Source organism: Panthera leo, chromosome A1 (genome assembly GCF_018350215.1).
Source record: "Panthera leo isolate Ple1 chromosome A1, P.leo_Ple1_pat1.1, whole genome shotgun sequence".
NCBI lineage: Eukaryota > Metazoa > Chordata > Mammalia > Carnivora > Felidae > Panthera > Panthera leo.
This window is the reverse complement of record NC_056679.1, coordinates 173,245,612-173,266,568: the sequence shown is the minus strand read 5'-3', so window position 1 is coordinate 173,266,568 and position 20,957 is coordinate 173,245,612. Positions and strand designations below refer to the sequence as shown.

Sequence of the window (20,957 nt, the reverse complement as noted above, 5' to 3'; positions counted from 1 at the left end):
GCGTAGGGATTTTAGCAGACGTGAATGTAAATAAATTATATATATATATTGCTAACCCAAGTGCTACTTCTCTCTGAGAAAGCCAGAGGTCAAGGCTAGTGGCCACAGAATGGCCACATTTGGGCTATTCTGGGAGTCCTGGGTAGCTGGGGACAGGTAGGACCTGGGCCCTGGTCCAGCAAGGGTAGTCCTGGAGACTTCTTCAAACATGGTCCATCTGGGCAAGGCGACAGGCAACCGCAGTGACCAGGGCTGCACCTTTGCCAGACCCATCTTCTGACTGCAGGAAGGTGACCGCACAGCGAGGGGCTAGCTCCCTGACTGTGGCCGCCACCAGGCCGGAGAAGCTGTGAAGGAGAGGGGCTGAGGTAAGACCAGGCCAGCCAGACCCCAGCCAGCCATGCCTCCCTGCTCAGCCCAGCACCCAGACTCACTGGGGGTGCAGCTTGTAGAGGGTCCCATCCACCCCCACGGATACAGTCAACTCTTCTAGGCCCCGGTTCTCACGGATCTTCTCCACCACAGCAGCCACACCCGCCCCACAGAGCTGGGCAGCCCGCTGAGACACAGCCTGGCACACCTCCAGAACCATCAGGGCATCATCTGAGGTCAGGGGCAGTCCCAGATCCTCCAGGATGGCTCGGACCTGCCTCAGAGCCAGGCTGTCACTGAGGAAAGAAAGGAAGAAAGCACAGAGAGCCAGAGTCCTGCATTAGCTTTCCCACCTCATGACATCTCCATCCTCTGGAATGGACCTCCCACCAACCAAAATTTTACCCAAAGTGGATAGATTCCTTTGGGAGGTGGAAGGAGCAATGCAGGCCTCAGGTACCTTTCAATCTCAGAGAGAAACTTGGTCTTGAAGATGTCCCTGGTCTGAAGACGCTGGGTCTGCTGGCCCCGGAAGAGAACTCCAAGGCTGGTCAAATGCAAGAGAATGTGGCGGACGATCTCCCCAAGGTACATGCCACTGATCATCTTCTCAAAACTGCAAGAAAGCATAGGTGCACAAAGGTCAGGAGACCCCACCTGCTACCATAACCAGTGCCAGCCACCACCAGCCACCTCTTTCCAACCCAGCCCATACCTCTGCTTGCCAGGGTTGATGGATGCTTGGTCCACATTTGCATCAAAGCAGGTTCTGAGCAAGCCCAGAGAGCCATCATCCCCAAAGGCTCCCCACTCCATATTGATGCACATGTGGCCTGAATCCCCAGCCACACTTGCCACATTCCGAAGTTCCTCCATGTAGCAGGCATTAGTGCCAGTTCCTGCAGAGAGGCCAGACAGGGTGGAAGCCATTTACTGACATGGATAAGACTCCTCTGAACCCTTCCCAGACTGAGATGGCAAAATTTGGGTTCATGTCTTACCTCTCCATTTCCCCACAGTCACAACCTGTGCCAGATCCTGATATGCCTTCCTTCCTGACATTCCTTCTGAAGACCCTGGGGCATCAAGGCCTCTGGGCCTCCACTACTTTCCTTACAAGCACCACCATCACTGTATCTTCCATGCTACCCCAGACCACCCCTGGGAGATACGTGAGGGAGCCTCCCAACCCCTGCTGCCTGCAACTGAGAGGCCCAATCTACACTGGCTTTCCACATCTTTAGTCAAACCAGCAGGTTCTGGCTGGGAACCAGGGACATAGGAATCAAGACATGAGGAGCCCTACAGTGGCCAAAGTTGGGCAGTAAGCAGCTAACTCTGATAGTGCCTGTATGTACCCAGATAGAAGTGCAAATAAGAGCATCATGGGAGCCTTAAGCACCGCTGAGTCTTCCTGCCTAGAGGGTCAGGAAAAGCTACAGAGAGGAAATGACGTTTGGATTTTACCTTAAAGCCAAGAAGCACAGAAAGGAAAGGCATTCTAGGCAGAAGGCATACTCTGGGTAAAGACATCCCCTCCCTCTCCCCCAATACATGGTCAGCTCTATCTAGGCAGGTGGTCTCCTTGTCAGCCCCACCTGGAATTCCTCTCACTAGTTGTTTATTCACATAGCAATCTGGGCACACCTCTCCTGAGCATCTCTCCATGCTAGGTTCTATTTTCAAGAAGCCCCCAGTTTAAAGGAGGCTACTACATACCTCCTTCTCTGGGAGACTACCCAAAGAGCTGTGGGAGCCCTCCTCCACTGCCTAGACAACCCTCTCTCTTCAAGTCCCATTCATGTTGGGATCACTTCCTTTCTGATCTTGGCCTTGTCACCCTGATGTGTAGAGTCCGATTAAGCTCTCTGACTGCCACATGCTGTTCTGGGCTCAATTCCTACTAAATGGTCAGTTGTTTGTTTGTTTTAAAGTTTTTTTTTTTGTTTTTTTTTTTTTCATTTAAGTAATCTCTACACCCCACATGGGACTTTAACTCACGATCCTGAGATCAAGAGTGACATGCTCCTCTGACAGCCAGCCAGGCACCCCATGGTCAGTTTTGAGAAGACAGGTATTTCCCCTGTCTTTATGTGGTTTCCTGACCTTTCATCCAGGCCCTATCTGGCCAGAGGAGAAATGCTTAATAAAGACTTAGGATCTTGGACTACCTGAAGGACCCCCACAGCTCATTCTGTGTCCTCCACCCACAGCCTCTACTCAGTTCCAAGCACTGTATATGTACCATGAGCTAAGCATTGTCCCACACTTTGTTGCCTCTTGTTTCATTCTCATGACCCTTGAGACAGGCATTATTATCTCCATCTTAGAGAGAAGGAAACTGAGTCTCTGGTGATTTGGTCAAGGTCGTACAGATAGAAGTGGCAGAGCTAGTATTTCCACCCAAATCTGTATGACTCTAAAGCTCAGAGTCATTTAACTGAAGGGCAAACTGAGGCTCAGAGAGCTTAAATGACTGTGAGTCAGTAGCTGAGCTGGGCTAAACAACCAAAGTTTAGACACCCAGTCCAAATGAGTGTTGCAGGGCCTAGTTGGGTCAGGCAGGAAAGATGCCACATCCCCAAGACCAGGGGAGTGTCCAACCTGAGGAATCAACAGGAAGCAATGAATTAACACCAGGCAGTAGGAGCACAAAAAAGCAGGGCCCTCCTCACCAACGATGAGGCCGACCTCACAACGGGGATCCTCATAGCCACAGGACATCATGGTCCCCACCGTGTCATTGACAATGGCAACCACATTCAGCTTCACTGCCTGCACACAAAAGGATGCTGCTAGTTGCTGGGCAACGTGGTCGTCACGGCAACCAGCGCTGGACCCAAAGGTCTCTACTGCAGAGAGCCACCCACTCCACCCCCCTGGGTCAGGAAGCAAGGGACCCTTTGCTCCCTTCAAGGCCTGCCACAGCCCCAAGCATCCCTAGAGGCAGACTCCTCACCTGTTTTCGCCCAATGGCTTCCCGCAGCAGACACACAACATCTTGGCCCTCACAGTCTGATGCATTGAAACCCTTTGTCCAGTTTAGGAGGATGCCCTAGGGTGGGACCAAGGTGGGGCAGGAAGGTAAAGGCCCCTTGGAATCTCACTCACCCTCCCCAAAGCCTGCATCCCATCAGAAGCATACGATTTCCCCTCTCCCCAAACAGGATCCCATACCCACTCTGCCACATGGTTGAAGGCCTTGCCCTCTGCCCCTCCTAACTCTCCAGGGGCCTTCCTGTGTAAAGAAAGCTATTAATAACCATCTGACCTATGTCTTCTATTATTAGTGCCAGAATGCTCAGATGGTCTGAGAGTCTGGATGTTTTAAGACGGCTGCCCAGAAGGAACGGCCCTTCATAATTGGGTTAGGAATGAACCGAGCTGATAAAATGAGTGCTATGTATGAGAAGGGGGAGGACACAGAAGGCTCAGGGGTCCAAATGACAGAAAATTCTGCTCTTTCAGAAAGAACTAGCAAGAGTCACTTGAGAGGAAGGAAATTGAGGAATTAGGGATAGAGCCGTGTCCATAGCAGATACACTTGTGTGTTCCAGATATGAGTGCAGGACAAATGGAAAAGCCAGAATCCAGACACCTGGGCAGAATGGGGGGAGACAAGACAGATAGGCCTTTATTGTGAGAAATTGGCCTTAAATTGTGAACTTAGTGATGGGCTTGGCAGCATAGAACTATTCATTTCTAAGTGTGCTTCCTCTTGAGGGTGGGGGCAGGAGGAGTTAGCCTACTGCTATTAGAAAATGGCAGCTCTGCCCAAAGTATGAGCATGCAGAGCAGCTATGAAAATCTTTGGGGCAGGAGATTTTAGAACTATTAACCGACATTTCCCCCAACAATATTTCCTTTTATCCTTTTTCCTATATAACCACAGCCAGATTGTTCTATGCTCATTGTATTGAAACCAGAAACCAGAGAGTGAGAGGGCAAATGAGGAGGAGGGTTAGTGTGGGGGAGACAGATCATTAGTAGCAGCAAAACTTCCCTGCTCCCAGACAAGAGAAAGACCCCTGGTCTGGGGAAGGGGTGCTGGGTGTGAGGGACTGAAGTTTTGGAGTTTCCTGAGAAAGGTGTCCTATGCCTCTTCCTGGGCCATTCCCCTGTGTGGGAAGGGAGGAGACAGTAGAGATTGGAGTGACCTGACAGCAGAGGAGGTCTCTGTCCTCCTTCCCCTTGGAGGGGAAGGTGAGTTGTCAAGGAAGGTGTCAAGAACCAAGACAGGAAGTGGCAGAGAGTCCACATAGCTGGGGCCTGGGCATCTCCTGACTTCCCCGAGTATTTGCACGTACACAACAAAGGATGCTGTGCAGTTGGGAGCGACCCCTACCTGGGGAAGGAGGTCCCCAAATTGATTATCATTAAGTTATCACTCCTCAAAAGAATGTGGGCTCAACACAGAAATTAAGTTCAGTTCTAGAAAATGAATAGGACCTTGTTTGTTTTTGCATGACTGATTTTGCATCCTGAGTCCCATCTTCTTCTCACACCTTACAAGGAATAATCAAACGGTGCAAGGGTGCTTAGCCTAGAGTGGAGGAGACCAGCAGACAGACAGTGCTGAATGCTCAATTCCAAAGGGCCACTGTGTGAAAGAAAGCAAAATACAGAGGCAGGTGTCTGAGAGAGGTCAGAGCTGGAGCAGAGGTGAAACCTGCACAAAGGCTGGGTGGAGAAGAGAAAGCAGAGCTTTTTCAGTGAGCACAGGCGTGGAAGAATGTGGTGGGCAAATTTAGGGGCAGCAAGCTCCTCATCACAGGAGGCTTTCTGGCAGAAGTTGGGGTTGTTGAGGAGGAGACTCCTGGGAACTTGGACCAGAGGTCTGGGAGGAGCTGTCTGCATGACAGGCCTCAGATGTATGCACTGAGAAGTCCAGCATTCTTGTTGAAGGACATGCAGAGGTGGATGCTTAGTGGGTGCTGTGTCTAGTTCTGTGCTGCTCTGCCATTCCAGTCAGGCACCCAACACCAAGCCAGGGCACAGCAAGGCCAGGAAGGGAAGACATGCAAAGAAACTGGACAACACAGCCGCTTGAAATACAGGAACAAATGCTCTTCCCTGCAGGTCCCCTAGATCAGTACACCAGGGCTGTGGGGGAGACAGTCAGTGTGTCCCCTCATCAGCCCTGATCTGGGCCTACACTGCTCCCGAGCGCCCAGACCTAACCTGGCTCCACTTTCCTGCCCATTGGCAGCCCCCAGGGGTATCCATGATCTTTTCCACCTCAGGCCTCTTTATAGCCCTAGATTCCAGGCCACTTCACTAGATTCTAGGCCACACCTCCTCCACCTGCACGCACCATATCCAGGGAAACTGGGACTAAGTGCTGGCCCAGCACAGCAGTGCTTCTGCCCACCCCTAGCTCCAGCCCAGGACACCTGAAGCCCTCTCCCAGGCCTCCTGCCCATTTCATGAAGGGGATGAGGGTGGAAAGCCCTTGGGGATGGTTTCTCCTGGCCCTCCCTCCCTCACCTGATCCAGGCCAAGCTGCCTGCATGGGAAGGAGAAGGTGAAACCCAGGGGGAGGCTCTGCCCACTCAGGCCTTGCTTCTGCTGGAAGTCCACAATGCAGTCCACAATGTGGTCGAAGAGCTAAGATACGGGGCAAGTCAGAGGGTGGTCCCATCCTGGCTCTTCCCCATTCTTGACATCAGGTCCAAGCTGTGAGTACCTGCTGTCCAGAGCCCTGGGCCACACACTCTGGGATGGAGTAGACCTGGCTGGTGATCTGCACACCTCCTGCAGTTACACGTACCAGGAGGACCCGGAAGTTGGTGCCCCCAAGGTCCAGGGCCAGGAAGTCCCCACGCTCTGTGGGACAGAGACCCTCAGTGCCAGGACAAAGCTGGTGGCTCGACTTCAGCACATGCTATGACTTCCAGGAACCCATAACCCAGCCCCACACTTAGGCCAGGTCCTCACCACTGCCATCAGGCGTGGCCCGTACATAAGTGGGCAGCATTCGGAGGGATGAGGCCTCCCCTCGGAGCCCCTTGGCCATGGCCTCCTGCATCTGTGCCTGCACTGCTGCCAGCTGTTCACGGTTCAACCGGAATGGTGCCAGAGTCTCTTCCAGCAGGCGTCGGTGAGCAGCCAGGCGGGCAGCCACAGCAGTCACCATTGCCACGCCCCGGCCGCCCCCGTCCACAGAGGGAATGAAGGAGACGTCACATTCAGGGACCAGGAGCATCACGGTCTCCTGCAGGATGCTGAGGAAACTACACAGACACATAGCAAGCATACCTGGCTTGGCACCTGAACCTGAACCCCAGGGCTTGCTGAAGCCCTGAGCCCCATTACTCCAGATCCCTTCAATTCTAAATCCATCTGTGAACCAACCATATGCCCAGTGTCTCCAGTGCTCCCAGAGACCCCTCCCTTGCACACCCAAAGAGAAGCATCTTTTCTCTCCCGTGACTTCCTCTGGCTTCCCTTAGTCCCCATCTGACCTCACTCTGCTTGAGTGCCACTTGTACCCACTGCCTGGCACCCATGCTACCACAGAGTGCCCTCTGGGTCTCTATGGAAAACACACACATGTTCTTGCTACCTGCTCACACAGGATTGTGTGTTTTTCCCATACCTGGGATGTCGCTCAAACACTCGGCCTCCGGTGGCCACAGCGATCTGAAGCATCTGCTGCTCCCGGCTGTGTTGGAGACGGGAGAGAACAGCAGCCAGGGCAGCACCACAGAGTCGGGCAGCCCGAGTAAACACGGCTGTGCACACGTACCGCACAAGCTCAGCATCCGAGGTTCCCACGCTCAGGCCCAAGTCCTGCAGGATAGCATGCACACGGGCTGCCCCGGCCAAGGGGCTAGAGGGACACAGCGTACTGGGACTCAATAGCCTGGAAGCTCCCTACCCACCCCCAGCCCCAGAGCTACCTGGGGGACAGAGCATCCTTCCCTCTCCCAAGCCAAGAAGCCCCTTGTCTAGGCCCACTCGCTTTCCCTACTTACTCCTCCATCTCAGTCACATGCTCTAGGAGAATGCTGCCTCGGCTCAGCAGGGCAGGGGAGGTGCAGCCGCCAAAGAGGGCTCCTTGCTGGGCCAGGTGAGCCAACACAAGCCTCACCAGTTCACCCAGGTACAAGCCCCCAATCATCTTCTCAAACCTATAGGTAGGAAGTATGGCTGGACAGAGCCTTTCTTAAGCCCTCAGCCCACCTGACCCCACCTCTAAGAGCCCCAAAAGAAGGATCATTTTCTTTAGGGTCCCCGGACTGGAGGTTCTAGAAGCAAATGGCCTTCCAGGAGATAGGTGGGTGTTTATCCAGATTTTGCTGCCCCCTCTGGCTTAAGTTGGGTTCAGAGGGGCTCCTGGAGGGTGGCAGGACCCAAAAGAGGGCAGGGAATACCTGTCAGGAATAAGGGAGGGCTAAGTGTTGAAAACTCTGGGTTCTAGAATCTTAAGCCCTTAATTCTTTGAGCCTGGCCAGGGCCCCCCAGGTTGCAACCTGGAAACCCTATGAGCAAGCAAGAGGGAGGGTCCTGAGTTCAGGGATAGCAGTGAGGAAGGGAGCAGAAGAATGATAAGCTCTAGAGCAGAAGATCAGGCCACCTCTGGGCACCAGGATTCAGGGACTCTTGGTCCAAGGCATGGTCAAATGTGGTCAGCACTGGTCCCAGGGCTTCATCATCGCCGAAGGAGCCCCACTCAACGCTGACGCAGACACGGCCCCGGTCCTCATCCAGCACCGCCACATGCCTTGCCTCCTCCATGTAACATGCATTGGTGCCAGTGTCTGGCAGGGATGACTCCATCAGGACCTCCCCATCAGGTAGCTGTGCCCTCTACCCATCATCACAAATGGCCCACCGCTCACCTACAACAAGCCCGACCTCACAAGGCCCAACCCCTGGCTCGCAGCCCATCATGGTGCCCACTGTGTCATTCACCACGGCAACCACATCGATGCTGTAGGCCTAGACAATGGAGAGGGCAGAGGTCAGGGTTCTACCTATGTAGGTAGTGGGGAACCGGGGGGATAGGCAAGCCTAGGGCCTTGGTTTGACGGAGGGGTCCTGGCTTTGATGGAGGTTCTCAGAGTCCATGAAATATGTGTGCTCATGCCCACACATATATTCTAGGCCATCCCACCTAGAGGATTTTCCTCCCATTCCACACTTCCCCTTGGCTCTTCCACCCCCAGCTCGGGTTCTGGGACTCTCAAAGGCTCCAACCTCAGCCATCACCCCCAGAACACCAGCGCTCCCCACAGGACCAAGATGAGGGTGAGCAAGCATGGCATCTGGAAAACTGCACTGTTGGCACCTGGCTTGCTCATCCTCATCTTGGCCTGGCTTCCCAAGCCTGCTCCTCCCAGCCCTGACTACCATCCACTAGCACCACTGTATTTAGTCACATGAATTCAGATCCACCTTTCTCAGGCATCCAGGCTTTTGCATATTCTCTTCTCTGAAACCAGACCTTCCACCCCAGGCCTAGCTTATACACCTGGAGAATTCCTCCTTCAAATCCCTGCCCAGGTCCTGGTGTACCTTTCCCAGTGCTACCAGAGTCATTGGAACCACCTCCTTGACAGGGACAATCTTTTGTCAAAATGCTTTCCCACTAGACTGTGAAGTCCTTGAGGACAGGGTCAAGTCCTTTCATCCTTGTTTTCTCCTACAGTCCTGAAAATTTTTTGACCTTTCCTAGCCTCAGCCTCCTTACCTATAAAATGGGAATGGTAGCAACATTCACCCCAGAGTTAAACTGGATAAAGGATATAAACAGAAAAGGAAAGCAGGCCTTCCCAGGAGCACAGGCACAGCCTATGTGTGCTGGGCCCAGGCCCAGGCCACACAAGCTGCCCTCCCATTGCCCTTGCCTCTACTCACCCCCTGCCTCTTGATGGCATCTCGTAGTAACTGGACCACGTCGTGGCCTTCCACACCACTGCACCTAAAACCTTTGGTCCAGGAAATGAGGGTGCTCTGGGGGCAGGAAAGCTGGGTTACTCCCCAGCAACCTTCATAGGGTTGTGGTTCCTCCACCCAATGTTCCCATGCCCACTCTGCCTCACCCTGTCCAGTCCTGTCTGGTGACAAGGGAAGGAGAAGCTGAACCCAAGCTGCAGATCCTGAGTGCTCACAGGGAATGCATCCAGGAACTCAGACAGGCAGTGGGCAGCAAAGTCAAAGAGCTGTGGAACAGGTTGGGGGCTCAAATCTGCCCACCAGAGCCCTGGCTACCCAGCCAAGCCCCAGAGACTGGGCAGTGACCTCTCACCTGCTGACCAGGTCCCAGCATCACTTCTGGGGGGATCACAAACTCCTGGCTCCGGGGCTCCATCCTGTGTCCTTCAGTGCCCATCAGAGTCACCCACAGAACACGCAGTGAGGCCCCTGTGGCCCCCAGCTCCAGCACCAAAAAATCTCCTTGCTCTGGGGCAGAAAGTTCACAGAAAGGCATGAGCTGGCAAGACAAGCCCTCTGCCTCCCAGAAACATCCCCAAGGACTGTAAAGTCTCATTAAGAGAGCTTAGAGTTGGGAACCTTAATGGGAAGAGGGATAAGGAACTTCTCCCTTCCCCAGATCAGAACACTCTCCCCAGGCCTGCCCACCCATCTTAGTCTATGTCACCCACCAGTGCCATGTGGGGTGGACCCCACATATGTGGGCAGCATCCGGACAGCGGAAGCAGAGCTGGCCTGCCCCCCTAGTGCCTGCTCCATGGAGCCCAGGAGGCTGGTTTGGATCTGCTGCAGCTGTGTCTGTGTTACCTTGAATTGCTGTAGGCATTCCAGCACCTGGGGAGAAACAGGCTAACATCTGGGCAAGAGCCCTGTTAACCTAGCCAAGCTCTCTCACTCTAATCAGGACTGTCCTGCCTGGCTCACACCTCCTCTTCTTGCCAGTACAGACCAGCACCTCCCTTGACTTTCCCAGAAGCTGACTAGAGCCCTTCCTGAGCTCTTTCTGAGCCTTGCTGGTCTCCCCAACACCTGCTCAGCCCCACTCCTCACCTCTTCACATCCCTTGGCTCTCTTTTATAGCCTGCAGCTTACACTACATTCCTGCATTCTTAGAAGGTTCCTTCTTAGAGGGGAGACCCACACACTTCCTCCTCCTGCTCCATTCTCTGGTAGCTCCTTCTCAGATCCCTGTGTCCCCTGCCCCTTCCTCTTCTTTGAATTCAGGGTTTAGTGAGACCTCTCTCCTGTCATACCCCTGACTCACTCTGGCTCCCCAGTACCCAGAGGTGAGCTGCTCAGTGAATTATCATTGAATGAGCAAATGAACAAAATGTGTGAATGAATCTCAAGTTCAGGTTCTTAATCCATTTGACTCTGGAACCTAAGTAAGCCCGGCCCAGGAAAATTTGGAGGCTACACAATGGAGGACAATTGGCCATCAGTCATCAGCCATCAGTCAGCCATCCTTCCCACAGACATCGATAGAGCCCCTACTACATGCCCAACACTATTCTAAGCACTATATGTTGCATAACCAGCTGAGTTCTGTTCTTGTGAAGCTCAGATTTCAGCATAGATGCAGAAAATAAGCACATAAACATATATTCTGGTAGAAATGGTAGATTTTTTTTTTTTTAAAGGCAGGATTAGAAGTTTGAGAGTGACCAGGGGAGGAAGAGGTATTTTTGGATATTGGTCTGGGAAGTTCTCCCTGAGGAGGTGACCTAAATGAAGGAAGGGAACAAGCCATTTGAAGATCTGGAGAAGAGGATAAAGGGATTTTCTTCAGAGTGAGGGGATGAATTGGGGGGAAGGCTGGACTAGGGATGAATCAAAGTGATGGGAGGGATAGGCAAGCAAAAAGCAGAGAATAGGACACCCCAGGTTCTTCTCCATCAGGCTACTGTGGGGGAGTTTAAGAGGACCCCAGTACCTCATCTGTATGTGGAAACCTACCCCAGATGACTCTCTGGCCTGTCCTTCAAAGAGACACCAGCAGCCCTCCTAGGTTTGCTGGAGAGTCCCAACCTGTGACTCTATTTTCTAGTCTCCTGGCCTGAGCCTTTCCCAGGTCCTCACCACCTGTCCCACAGGAATTCCATTCCAGTGCCCCACGCTGGACCCATATCTGCAAAGTAACCACCAGGCATATGAATAAGGAGGCAGGGAGAGCCAAGGAGGAAAGGATGTTCAGTGAGGGAGATGCAGGCGAGTTGCTCCCACCTCTGCTTAAGAAGAGAATGGAAAACAGATTCCTAAGGAGGCAAATGATCCTACCTGGAGTGCCAGATGTTCAGTTCCGTGTTTACATTATAGGGGATGCTTCTAGCAGCCATGTACACTAGGAGGGGTTGTTCATGTGTTACAAATGATGAAACTGAAGCTCAGAGAGGGATAGTCATCTGCATAACCCAAGCAGCTATTAAGGGACAGAGTGGGATTTGAGCCCAGAACTGACTGAAGAGGGGTTTCCATATGAATGTGAAACCTTATAAAAACTAGCAATTTCACCTCAAAAGAACTCAAAGCTGATGAAGGTTACAGCAAAGAAACTCCAAAGGATGAGAAAACTTACATCTGAGTCCTTGTTCTGCCACTTCCTGGCTGTGTGGCCCTGGAATATGGCCAAGAGAATAATAATACTCAGAAGGCCTGAGTCCCCCATGCCAGGGGCCATGTCATTGCTCACTTCTGTGGCCCAATCATGAGTTGTATACTAGGGAAACGTTGATAGCATGGTCTGGAGCAGAGACTGGACAAAGGTGAAGTGGGAGCGTGAAATGCAGTGAGGGGTGATGCCCTCACAGTTTAGGCAACAAGCCAAGTCCAGCAGATGTCAGAATAACCTAGAAAACTAAAGAAACTGCAGGGAACAACTCAAGAACCCTTTCATGGATGCCTCCTCTGTGCAGGTCCTTTATCTCCATTAGTTCACTTAATCCTCCAAGGGAGTGGGAGGATTAGACTTTATTTTCCTCCATTTTACTGATGAGGAAACAGACTAACAGATATGAAATGACTTACACAAGTGTTTCCTGCTTGATGGTGTGATATGCAAGGGTTTCTAAATCTTGGTCAAGATGACAGAAAAGAAGTGGCTTGGTTAGTTAAGTGTGGCTTGGTTAGTTGGCTTGGTTAGTTAAGTGTCTGACTCTTGGTTTCAGCTTGGGTAATGATCTATGGTTTGTGAGTTTGAGCTCTGAGTCCAGCTCTGCTTGCAATTCTCTCTACACCCCTCTCGCTGCCCCTCCCCCACTTGCTCTCTCTGTCTCTGTCTCTCTCAAAATAAATAAACTTAAAAAAAAAAACAGATGACAGAAAAGAGAAACTCAGTCTGAGCTAACCTGAGGCTTATGGACTGTGCTGCAGAATAACCTCTACGTTGAGTTCAGCCCTGCAATCATCTCTGTGTGCCTGATTGCAGTGGCCATGTTGAAGGGAGGGAGACATGCAGGAGTAACTAAAGAAATAGGAGAAGGAAGTGCCTTAAGAATGCAACTTTCTACCAGAAAACCCCAAGATGGTCCTTTCTAGACTATGCCAACCCATCAGGGCAGGGACAGCGTCTATGTAGCAAGGTGGCAAAAGCAATGCCTTTGGAACTGAAACACCTCAGCTGAAGCTCCTGTTTAGCTCAACTAAAACTCAAATCACTTCACCTCTCCAAGTCCCCTCTTTCTCAGCTGTAAGATGAAAAGATAATCCCCACCTTGCTGTTGTGTGGAGCCACAGAAGAGGTAGTTACCAGATCAGATCTGAAAGGCTTGGTTAACTAGAAAGGGCTGCATGGCTGTGAGCCCATGGCCCCACTGCATATTCAGCTGATCCTGCCCTTGACAGCCTTGAATAGCCATGAGACAGAAACCCAGTGCTGCACTTACCAGCTCAGAGCTGTCTGAGGGGCAAGGCAAGCCCTTCTGGGAGCAGCTAGGAAATCCTTCCCTTTGCTGCAACCCTATTGCCCCAATGGAGTCCATGTGTTTCCACAATGGGGGGTGGCCACCTATAGAAGGAAAAGGACAGCCCTCATGAACCACACACTCTGCAAACCCTCAGAGGCCATGGCCCTTAACTTTCTTCCTTCTTAAGGGGTCTGGGAAGAAAGCTGTGTGCAGAGCTCATAACCTCTGACCATCAACGGATCCTTTGGTAATCAACCAGAAGGCCTTCATTTTCCAGAAGCATGTATATTAACAGAGCATTAGGAAGACTGATTTCTAATCCCAATGCCATTTATTCATTCTGTCATTTATTTACATTTACAATTCCTGATGGCTACTGTGCCTAATGTTGGGGTACAAAGGAGATGTAGCCCTTGGCCTCAGGGATTTCAGAGCCTTACCAACAATCATAATACAGTTGACATGGGCAGTAACAGACATGGACCTGCTACTGTGCTTGGGATTTCAGGGATGTTCCAGAGGTTTGGAACAAAGGGTGTGAGGTAAGGAGGGGCCAAAGACTTGCTGGAGAAACAGGCAGGCTGGACTAAGAATGGCCTTTATGCCTAGCTAAGGCATGCAGATTTCATCTTTTTTTTTTTTAAGTTTATTTTGAGAAAGAGAAAGAGAGGGTGAGTGGAGGAGGGGCAGAGAGAGGGAGAGAGAGAGAATCCCAAGCAGGCTCCGCACTGTCAGCTCAGAGCCCAATGTGGAGCTCAGTCTCACGAACCGTGAGGTCATGACCTGAGCCCAAATCAAGAGTTGGACACTTAACTGACTAAGCCACCCAGGTGCCCAGCAAACTTCATCTTGAAGGGAGATCTAAACAGGGATGGGTTCGCGCTTTAGAAAGGAGTTCCACTAGTGGCACAACTTCGGGCAGGTCATTTCTGACTTCTTTGAATTTCAGTTTTTTCATCTGTAAAATGGGAGGAAATATCTACCATCTACCTTTACAAGGTTGTTGTAAGAATTAAATGGAGTAAGACTTAGAAAATGCTTTGAGGGGCGCCTGAGTGGCTCAATCAGTTAAGCATCTGACTTTAGCTCAGGTCATGATCTAACGGTTTGTGAGTTCAAGTCCTGCATTGGGCTCTGTGGTGACAGCTTGGAGCCTGGAGTCTGCTTTGGATTCTGTGTCTCCCTCTCTCTGCCCCTCTCCCAATCACACTCTGTCTCTCTCAAAAATAAGTACACATTAAAATAAATAAATAAATAAAGTTAGTTTTGGGATTTTTTTTTTCCTTCAGGAAATTTAATGTGTAACACAAACATCAGTTCATGGGTGGGTTTTAGAAGTATAGTGATGCAGAATGGAAACAGCCCTGTGCTCAAAGTCAAGGACCCAGCTCTTCACAAAGCAGCATCACCAGGTGTCTAATCTGGAGGCCTAATTTTCTTCATCTGCCAAATGGGGACCAATATATGTCAAAGGGCTATGTGGCGCAAATGAAATAATGAGAACAAAAGAACCTTGCTCAGGGTGTGCCTTCAGATTTATTTAGATGAATCTGAATTGAAACTCTATGAGCCTCAATCTCCTCTTCTATGACAGGACAAAAATTCAGTTCTTGTGAGGATTAAAGGAGTTAATGAATCTGAAAGCCCTTTGCACACTGTAAAGGACTGTAGAGATGTCTGGTACTTTGCTAATTCAAGCTAGAGGTGGTATTGGTGTTCCAAGAAGTTCCCAAGGGAGCTTTTGGGGATTCAGGTGCCTTTCAGGGTTAAGAAAAAGGGAAAATGCAGTGGAGGCCCCAAGATGAGCAGAAGGCATCTGTCCACTGAATTACTCTACCTCTCTTCCTATAACAGCAAAACTTCAGGAAAGATACTCTTCCATCCCTGCAACCCCTCCCCATCTTCCACCCCCATGATGCCCATGAATTTGCCCTCCTACTGATCACCTAGGATCTCCTGACTGCCCAATCCCAACCTTTTCCTCAGTCCCCACCCTTACTGTCCTCTCTCAGTCATGCAAAGCCATGAGCATTCTTTTCACTGTAAAATTCCCTTGTCCCTTGGCTTTGACAGCCAGTCTTTCCTGGGCCTCCTTCCTGAGTCTCTCATAGTCTTCATAACTTCTTCTCTCCTCTCCCCTTAAACAACACCCCCCTCTCCTAGTTTCTGGCCATAGCCCTCTTCCCCACACTCCCTTTGTATCATCTGCAAGGTTTGATTGAGGCCTATTTGCAAGGGCTCCTAAATCAACCCCTGTCCTGAACCAAATCCCAAATTCTAATGGTCTGTTAGACATTACTGTCCAGACGATAGAGAGGCTCATCAAATTCAATAGTCAAAGACACATTCATTTTCTCCTTCACTTTTCCTTATGAAACTCTTCCTGTCCTCCACATTGGCTGGAGGCATTAAGGTTGCTCACTCTCACAGCTATTCAGGTGCCTGTTTACATCCTTGACCCTCACTTTCTCTATGCAATCAGGTCTTACGCTGAAAGAGCTAAAAATGGAAAGAGTTCTCCCATGTATCCCCTCCTCCTGGTTCCCACTGCCATTGCCCCAGACCCTATTCCCATCTGATTATTCCAACAACTACTAACTGATACTTCTGCTCCAATTTGTATATCTCCCTGCCCTACCAACTACCAACATATCACCAGACTATGCAAAAATGCCATTTCCCAGCCCTATCTCCCTTAAGGAGGTAAACCTTTACATTGTGATGTTCCCACTGCAGGAAAAAAGTCTAAAACTCTTTATCACAGCATTGCAGGCCCCAAGCTTCCTCTCTTGCTACTCCCACTCATAGTCCAGCCACACTTACTACAAGCTTCACCCTGTCTCCTGCTGTCCAGCCTTCATTCACGGCATTCCTTGACTCTGGAAGTACTGTGTCTGAGTCATTTACATCTTCAGCCCAGCACAAAATTTGGCATAGGTAGGTGCTAATACAGCTTTGAAAAATTTGGGGGTTGGGGGTGGGGTCCTTATTTGGAGAACTAAGAAATGAGTTTCTAACAAATTTCCTCAAAGTAACATATACCTAATTTCCAAAATCTGTCAAATGGGAATGTTAACTCCACGTATGTTACAAGTTTGTTTCAAGAATAAAATGGGATAACTAAGGCAATTATAATCTTAGTAAAGGGCCAAGAGTTACACACGGGGTGAGCTTTCACTCTCCTTTTGAGGCTCAGCTAACTCAAACATTCATTCACTCACTCCCAGCTAATTCAATCATATATTCACTCTCTTACTCATTCACTCTTCTATTTGATATCTATTCCATATTTCTACATGCCAAAGACTGTGAAGATTCCCCTCAATAAATCTCAGTGTTTACACTCCCAGTAAATGTATCCCTGTTTGCCTCTTCCAGCTGAGCCCAGTGGGGAGGGACATTTCTTCCACATCCTTAGATTCCCAGAACCCAGCCAGGGTCTGCACATGTTTGAGTAACTGTTGGCCTCTTAGCTTAACTCAGCTGAATCAGCTACATGAAGTGAGACTTCCTTCTGAAAAGTATCCACGGATCCCTGCCAAGGATGGGAGCTACCACTGAGGACATCTGGCTTAGTCGTTCCAGCCTCCACTCCCCTAGCATGGGCCAAGCTGGAGAGATGAGGGCAAGGGACTGGGGCTGAAGCAAGCAGGAATTAGAAGAGGCTCTTACCTGGGAGAAGCAGTTGGTCACTTTCCTCGGGCGTCAGCTCTTCTCTCTCAATGTGAGGCATCCCACTGAACTGTGAAATGAAACTCACAAGTCACCTGAGTTGTAATGTCCCACCCTCTTCCTTGGCCACCACTAACTGAACATCAGTTAATTCAGGAAGGTGCACTTCCTTCTGAGTCTGCCTTAAGAGAAGCCCAGCACAGGCAGGGCTATGGTGCAAACTTAAGCAAGATGAAGCAGGAAACTGGAGCCCTGAACTAGGTCAAGGACCCTGGGACATCCCCTCTGTAATGCTGGGAGCTCCGTCCACTTTACAAACACTCAGAGTCTGAGTTTTGAGTTGATGGCTTACCCCTGGAAAGATGGAAGAGCCTAGCATGAGAAATGTACAGTACAATAGACAATTTTCCAAAATGTAGTACTGGGGCAGATGGGTGGCTCAGTCAGTTAAGTGTCAACTCTTGATTTCAGCCTCAGTTGTGATCTCCAGACTCGTGGGATCGAGCCCTCCATTGGGCTCTGCACTGGCAGCATGGAGCCTGCATAGGATTCTTTCTTTCCCTCTCTCTGCCTCTCCCCAACTCACACACACACTCTCTCTCAAAATAAATAAATCAACAGTAAAATGCTGAAGTACTAATGTGCAAGAGGCAATGTGGGAACACAAGAGGAAGAGACTAACTCTGTTCTAGAGTGGGCAGGGCAATTTGAGAAAGCTAAGCCTTGAAGGACGAATAGCAGTATGCTGGCAGAGGTGATCCTTGACAAAGAGAAGATCATGTACAAAATCACGGAGCACAAGGCACCTTCATGGAATGGGATGCAGCTCCAAAGACCTAAAGAAGATATGTGTAGGTGGGGATATATAATGGGAAAGGTGGCAGCCAGACTGTAGAGTCTATCCTTGAATTGGTAGGCCAAGGGGTGGGTGGGGAGAAAGTAGGCTCATACCTTGGGTCTTCTCTACCAGAAAGGAAATGGGAATCTCAGGCTGCAGTACAGCTGTTGGCCACAAAGCTGTTTTTGCCCAAATTGGTCTTCTTGAATACATAGAACCTTGGGGTATCACTATGACCACTCCTATGGTCTGAATATCTGTATCCCCCCCAAATTCTTATGTTGCAAACCTAATGCCCAAGGTGAAGATATGAGATGGGGCCTTTGGAAGATTAGTCATAAGGGCAGAGCCCTAATGGGATCAGTGCCCTCATAAAAGAGGCCCTAGAGAGCATCTTTGCCCCTTCTGTCATGAGAGGATATGAGAAGTTGGCAGTCTGCAACCTAGAAAAGGGCCCTCACTCAATCATGCTTGATCTGAGACTTCAGTATACAGACTAATAAATTTCTGTTGTTTATATACCAGTCTGTGGTATTTTGTTATAGAAGTCTGAACAGGCTAAGACACCCACCAAGACAGGAGACCAGACATACTGCACCAATTTTCATTTCTGAGAAATTGGTAAGCAGAAATTTTAAAACTCTGGTCTACCTCAACAGCAGTAACCCTACCACTATCTACAGTAGAACATGGCCCCCATGTGACACCAGGGTGGAGACCAGGGATGATGGCTCTTGTATTAGCTTTGGCTAGATTAGTGCCAATCAGACACATGGGCTCTGAAAAGCAGGGAAACTGGGGGTGGGGTCAGGAGGACAGAGTGGCCATCACCCACAGCATAACATCCTGCCTAGCCTAGGGCTCTAGTCTCTCTCAGCTTAGTTTAGTTGGAAGAGAATATGGAACTGAATGTGATTCATGCTGACAGCCAGAGTCCACAGTCTTCTGGGCCAGGGTGAGGATATGTTCCTAACAAGTAATGCCAAAACTCTTCATCCATGTTTCTGGAAGTCCTGTGTCTATCTCCCCGATACCCTAGGCAGAGTGTTGGGAAAGTTCTGTGTCAGGGCCTATAGAGGGTGGAGATTGCTCGGGCTTGAGGTCTGTGAGCAGCTGTGACAGTCCTGGCTATAGCAGAGGCATAGTAGTAGCCAGAAGTTCTCTTTGGACGCCAGATGACCACTGACCAACAAGAAGGACAAATCCTGACAAGACTCTCTCATAGCACCCTTAGTACCAATCTCCAGCTGTCCAGGAGGAACTGAGGGATGGGAATTGGTGGTCAGGTCATTGAAAGGTGGGCTACAGCCAGGGCTGGGCTAGGAGCTAGGCTCTCCCTACTCGGAGCTGTTCATAGTCTTGTTTCTCACAGCTAACAGTGCCCAGCAGCCAGGCACACAGGCTCAGTAAGTTCCCCACCATTTCTTCCACACCCTTTACTCCAGGTGTGCCTTCCAGACTTCCTACCCCCATCAAGCTGCTTCTTGCTGTTAAGTCTTTGTTCATGCTGGTCTATCTGGAATAACCTCCCCCTTTGCCCTCTCTAGCCTTGTCACCAAATTTTTCCTACCCTTTATACTTCATGGGTGCCTGGGTAGCTCAGTCAGTTAAGCATCTCTTAATTTCGGCTCAGGTCATGATCCCAGACTCATGGATCATGCTTGGAATTCTCTTTCTCTCCCCCTCTGCAGCTCCCCTGCTGTCTCTCTCAAAGTAAATAAACATTAAAAAAATTATATTTGAGTCATCACCAATGCTGTGGAGCCTTTCCTGAGAAGTTCCTCTTGGCCCTGACCCCAGCTGAGTGTGGTCTATTGATCTGAGGGTCTTGGATTGGCTTATATCATTGCATTGACAAGTCTATTAAAATAATGTTTGTCTTTCCCCACAGACTCCCAAGAAAATGTTCCTTATTCATCTTTGGAATCCCATGGCCCAGGTTCTAGACCTGACATGTAATAGGTATCAGTTAATTTGTGTTAAATTGAAGAGCTACAACTTCAGTAGTACAGGGCTTTTGAAACTGAGAGTTTCGAAATAACCTCTTCCTGCTTTCCTGGTGCGTATAGCTTCAGCAGCCTTTCCACTCTGGGCTTATATATTCTTCTATCTTCCCACTGGTATACCCTCCACTTAGTATCTGACTTCTCCTCAGTCCAATTTCTAAATCAACTTAGGGCCAAAGCTGTTCTGCCTCACAGGTGAGAATGAGCCCATCCAAACTTAAAACTTCCATTGAGTTTTGGGACTCAAGTGGGAGGTAGGAGGTGGTGAAGTACACAGAGCATTAGTTCTAGTGTCAGGCAGATGGGTTAGAATCCCATCCCATTTAGCTGTATGATTTTAGGCAAATCTCTTCATTTCTCTGAGCCTGAATTTTCCATGCATAAAACGTGGAGACTAATTTTTCCATAGGATTTGCCTCAGGTTGGGTTTCCCCAGAGGCAGACCTAATTTGAGTGCAAATATCTTAACTGGGAAGTGATCCAGGCCAGGGCTAGAATGAGGGTGATCCATGTGAGGTGTGCCTAGCTACAAAAGGTAAAGACGCCCTCTTACCTTCATGTAAGTGCCAACTCTGTCCTTACATGAACCCAAAGCAAGGGCCCCTCACTCTAGTCCCAGCCCTGATCCAGGAAGTGCTGGCAGGGGAACTGGAAGTGAGGTAGGAAGGAAAAGAAAAGCAATTGAATGTACATAACTAAATTGCTGCTGGCAGCTCGTGAGGCTCAGTCCCACAGAGGAACTCTGTGAGAACTCTGGTGGAGAATGCACCCACCTAACAGGTAAGGAAGCTCAAGTATTTATCCCCCAGCTTCCACCTTTCACCGGTTGAGGACTGCCTCAGGGGCCTAAGTCCTGGCATCCTAGCCTGTGCCAATACAAAGCTAGAGAAGTGCTAATGCAGAGAGCTGCAAATTCTTGCAATAGGTTACTGTGGGTATGTAATAGAATGTTGAGTGCCCAGGGGAAATGGGCAAGGCACAGCCTCTGCTAGAGGATGAAAGGCTGTTGTAAGGGATGAAATGAAATTACACAACCACAATGCCTAACATGGAGTAGTTCTCTTTCCCAATTTATGGTAATAGCTTACAAAGTTCATGGAGCTTTCCAGCTCTCCAAGAATTGGCAACACCAGCAGAACATCTGTTTCCCACCTTTCAGGAGAAGAAAAAAAAGAAAAAAGAAAAACCCATGGGTCCTGGGTGAGCTCTAAATGCCCAGGGACCCAA

General features: G+C 49.9%; 1 protein-coding gene across 1 annotated transcript; it reads right to left on the bottom strand.

Annotated features, from left to right (window-relative positions):
- Positions 1-25: 25 nt before the first annotated feature.
- On the bottom strand, positions 26-17,180 carry HK3 (hexokinase 3). Its single transcript, XM_042945777.1, has 19 exons — positions 16,887-17,180; positions 13,194-13,315; positions 9,984-10,146; positions 9,626-9,780; positions 9,420-9,539; positions 9,235-9,330; positions 8,217-8,316; positions 7,952-8,135; positions 7,350-7,505; positions 6,971-7,204; positions 6,310-6,605; positions 6,059-6,198; positions 5,860-5,979; positions 3,332-3,427; positions 3,048-3,147; positions 1,088-1,271; positions 833-988; positions 435-668; positions 26-347 (listed from the first exon to the last, which is right to left on the bottom strand). Exons 1-19 carry the CDS (start codon positions 16,945-16,947, stop codon positions 203-205), a joined length of 2,862 nt encoding a protein of 953 aa, XP_042801711.1. The 5' UTR covers positions 16,948-17,180; the 3' UTR covers positions 26-202.
- Positions 17,181-20,957: the final 3,777 nt, after the last annotated feature.

Coding starts and splice junctions, on each gene's coding strand:
- HK3 (XM_042945777.1), bottom strand. CDS start 16,947: ATGCCTCACATTGAGAGAGAAGAGCTGACGCCCGAGGAAAGTGACCAA. Junction 3,428..5,859: donor GGCAGCTTGGCCTGGATCAG/GTGAGGGAGGGA, acceptor GTCCCACCCTAG/GGCATCCTCCTAAACTGGAC. Junction 3,148..3,331: donor AAGCCATTGGGCGAAAACAG/GTGAGGAGTCTG, acceptor TTTTGTGTGCAG/GCAGTGAAGCTGAATGTGGT.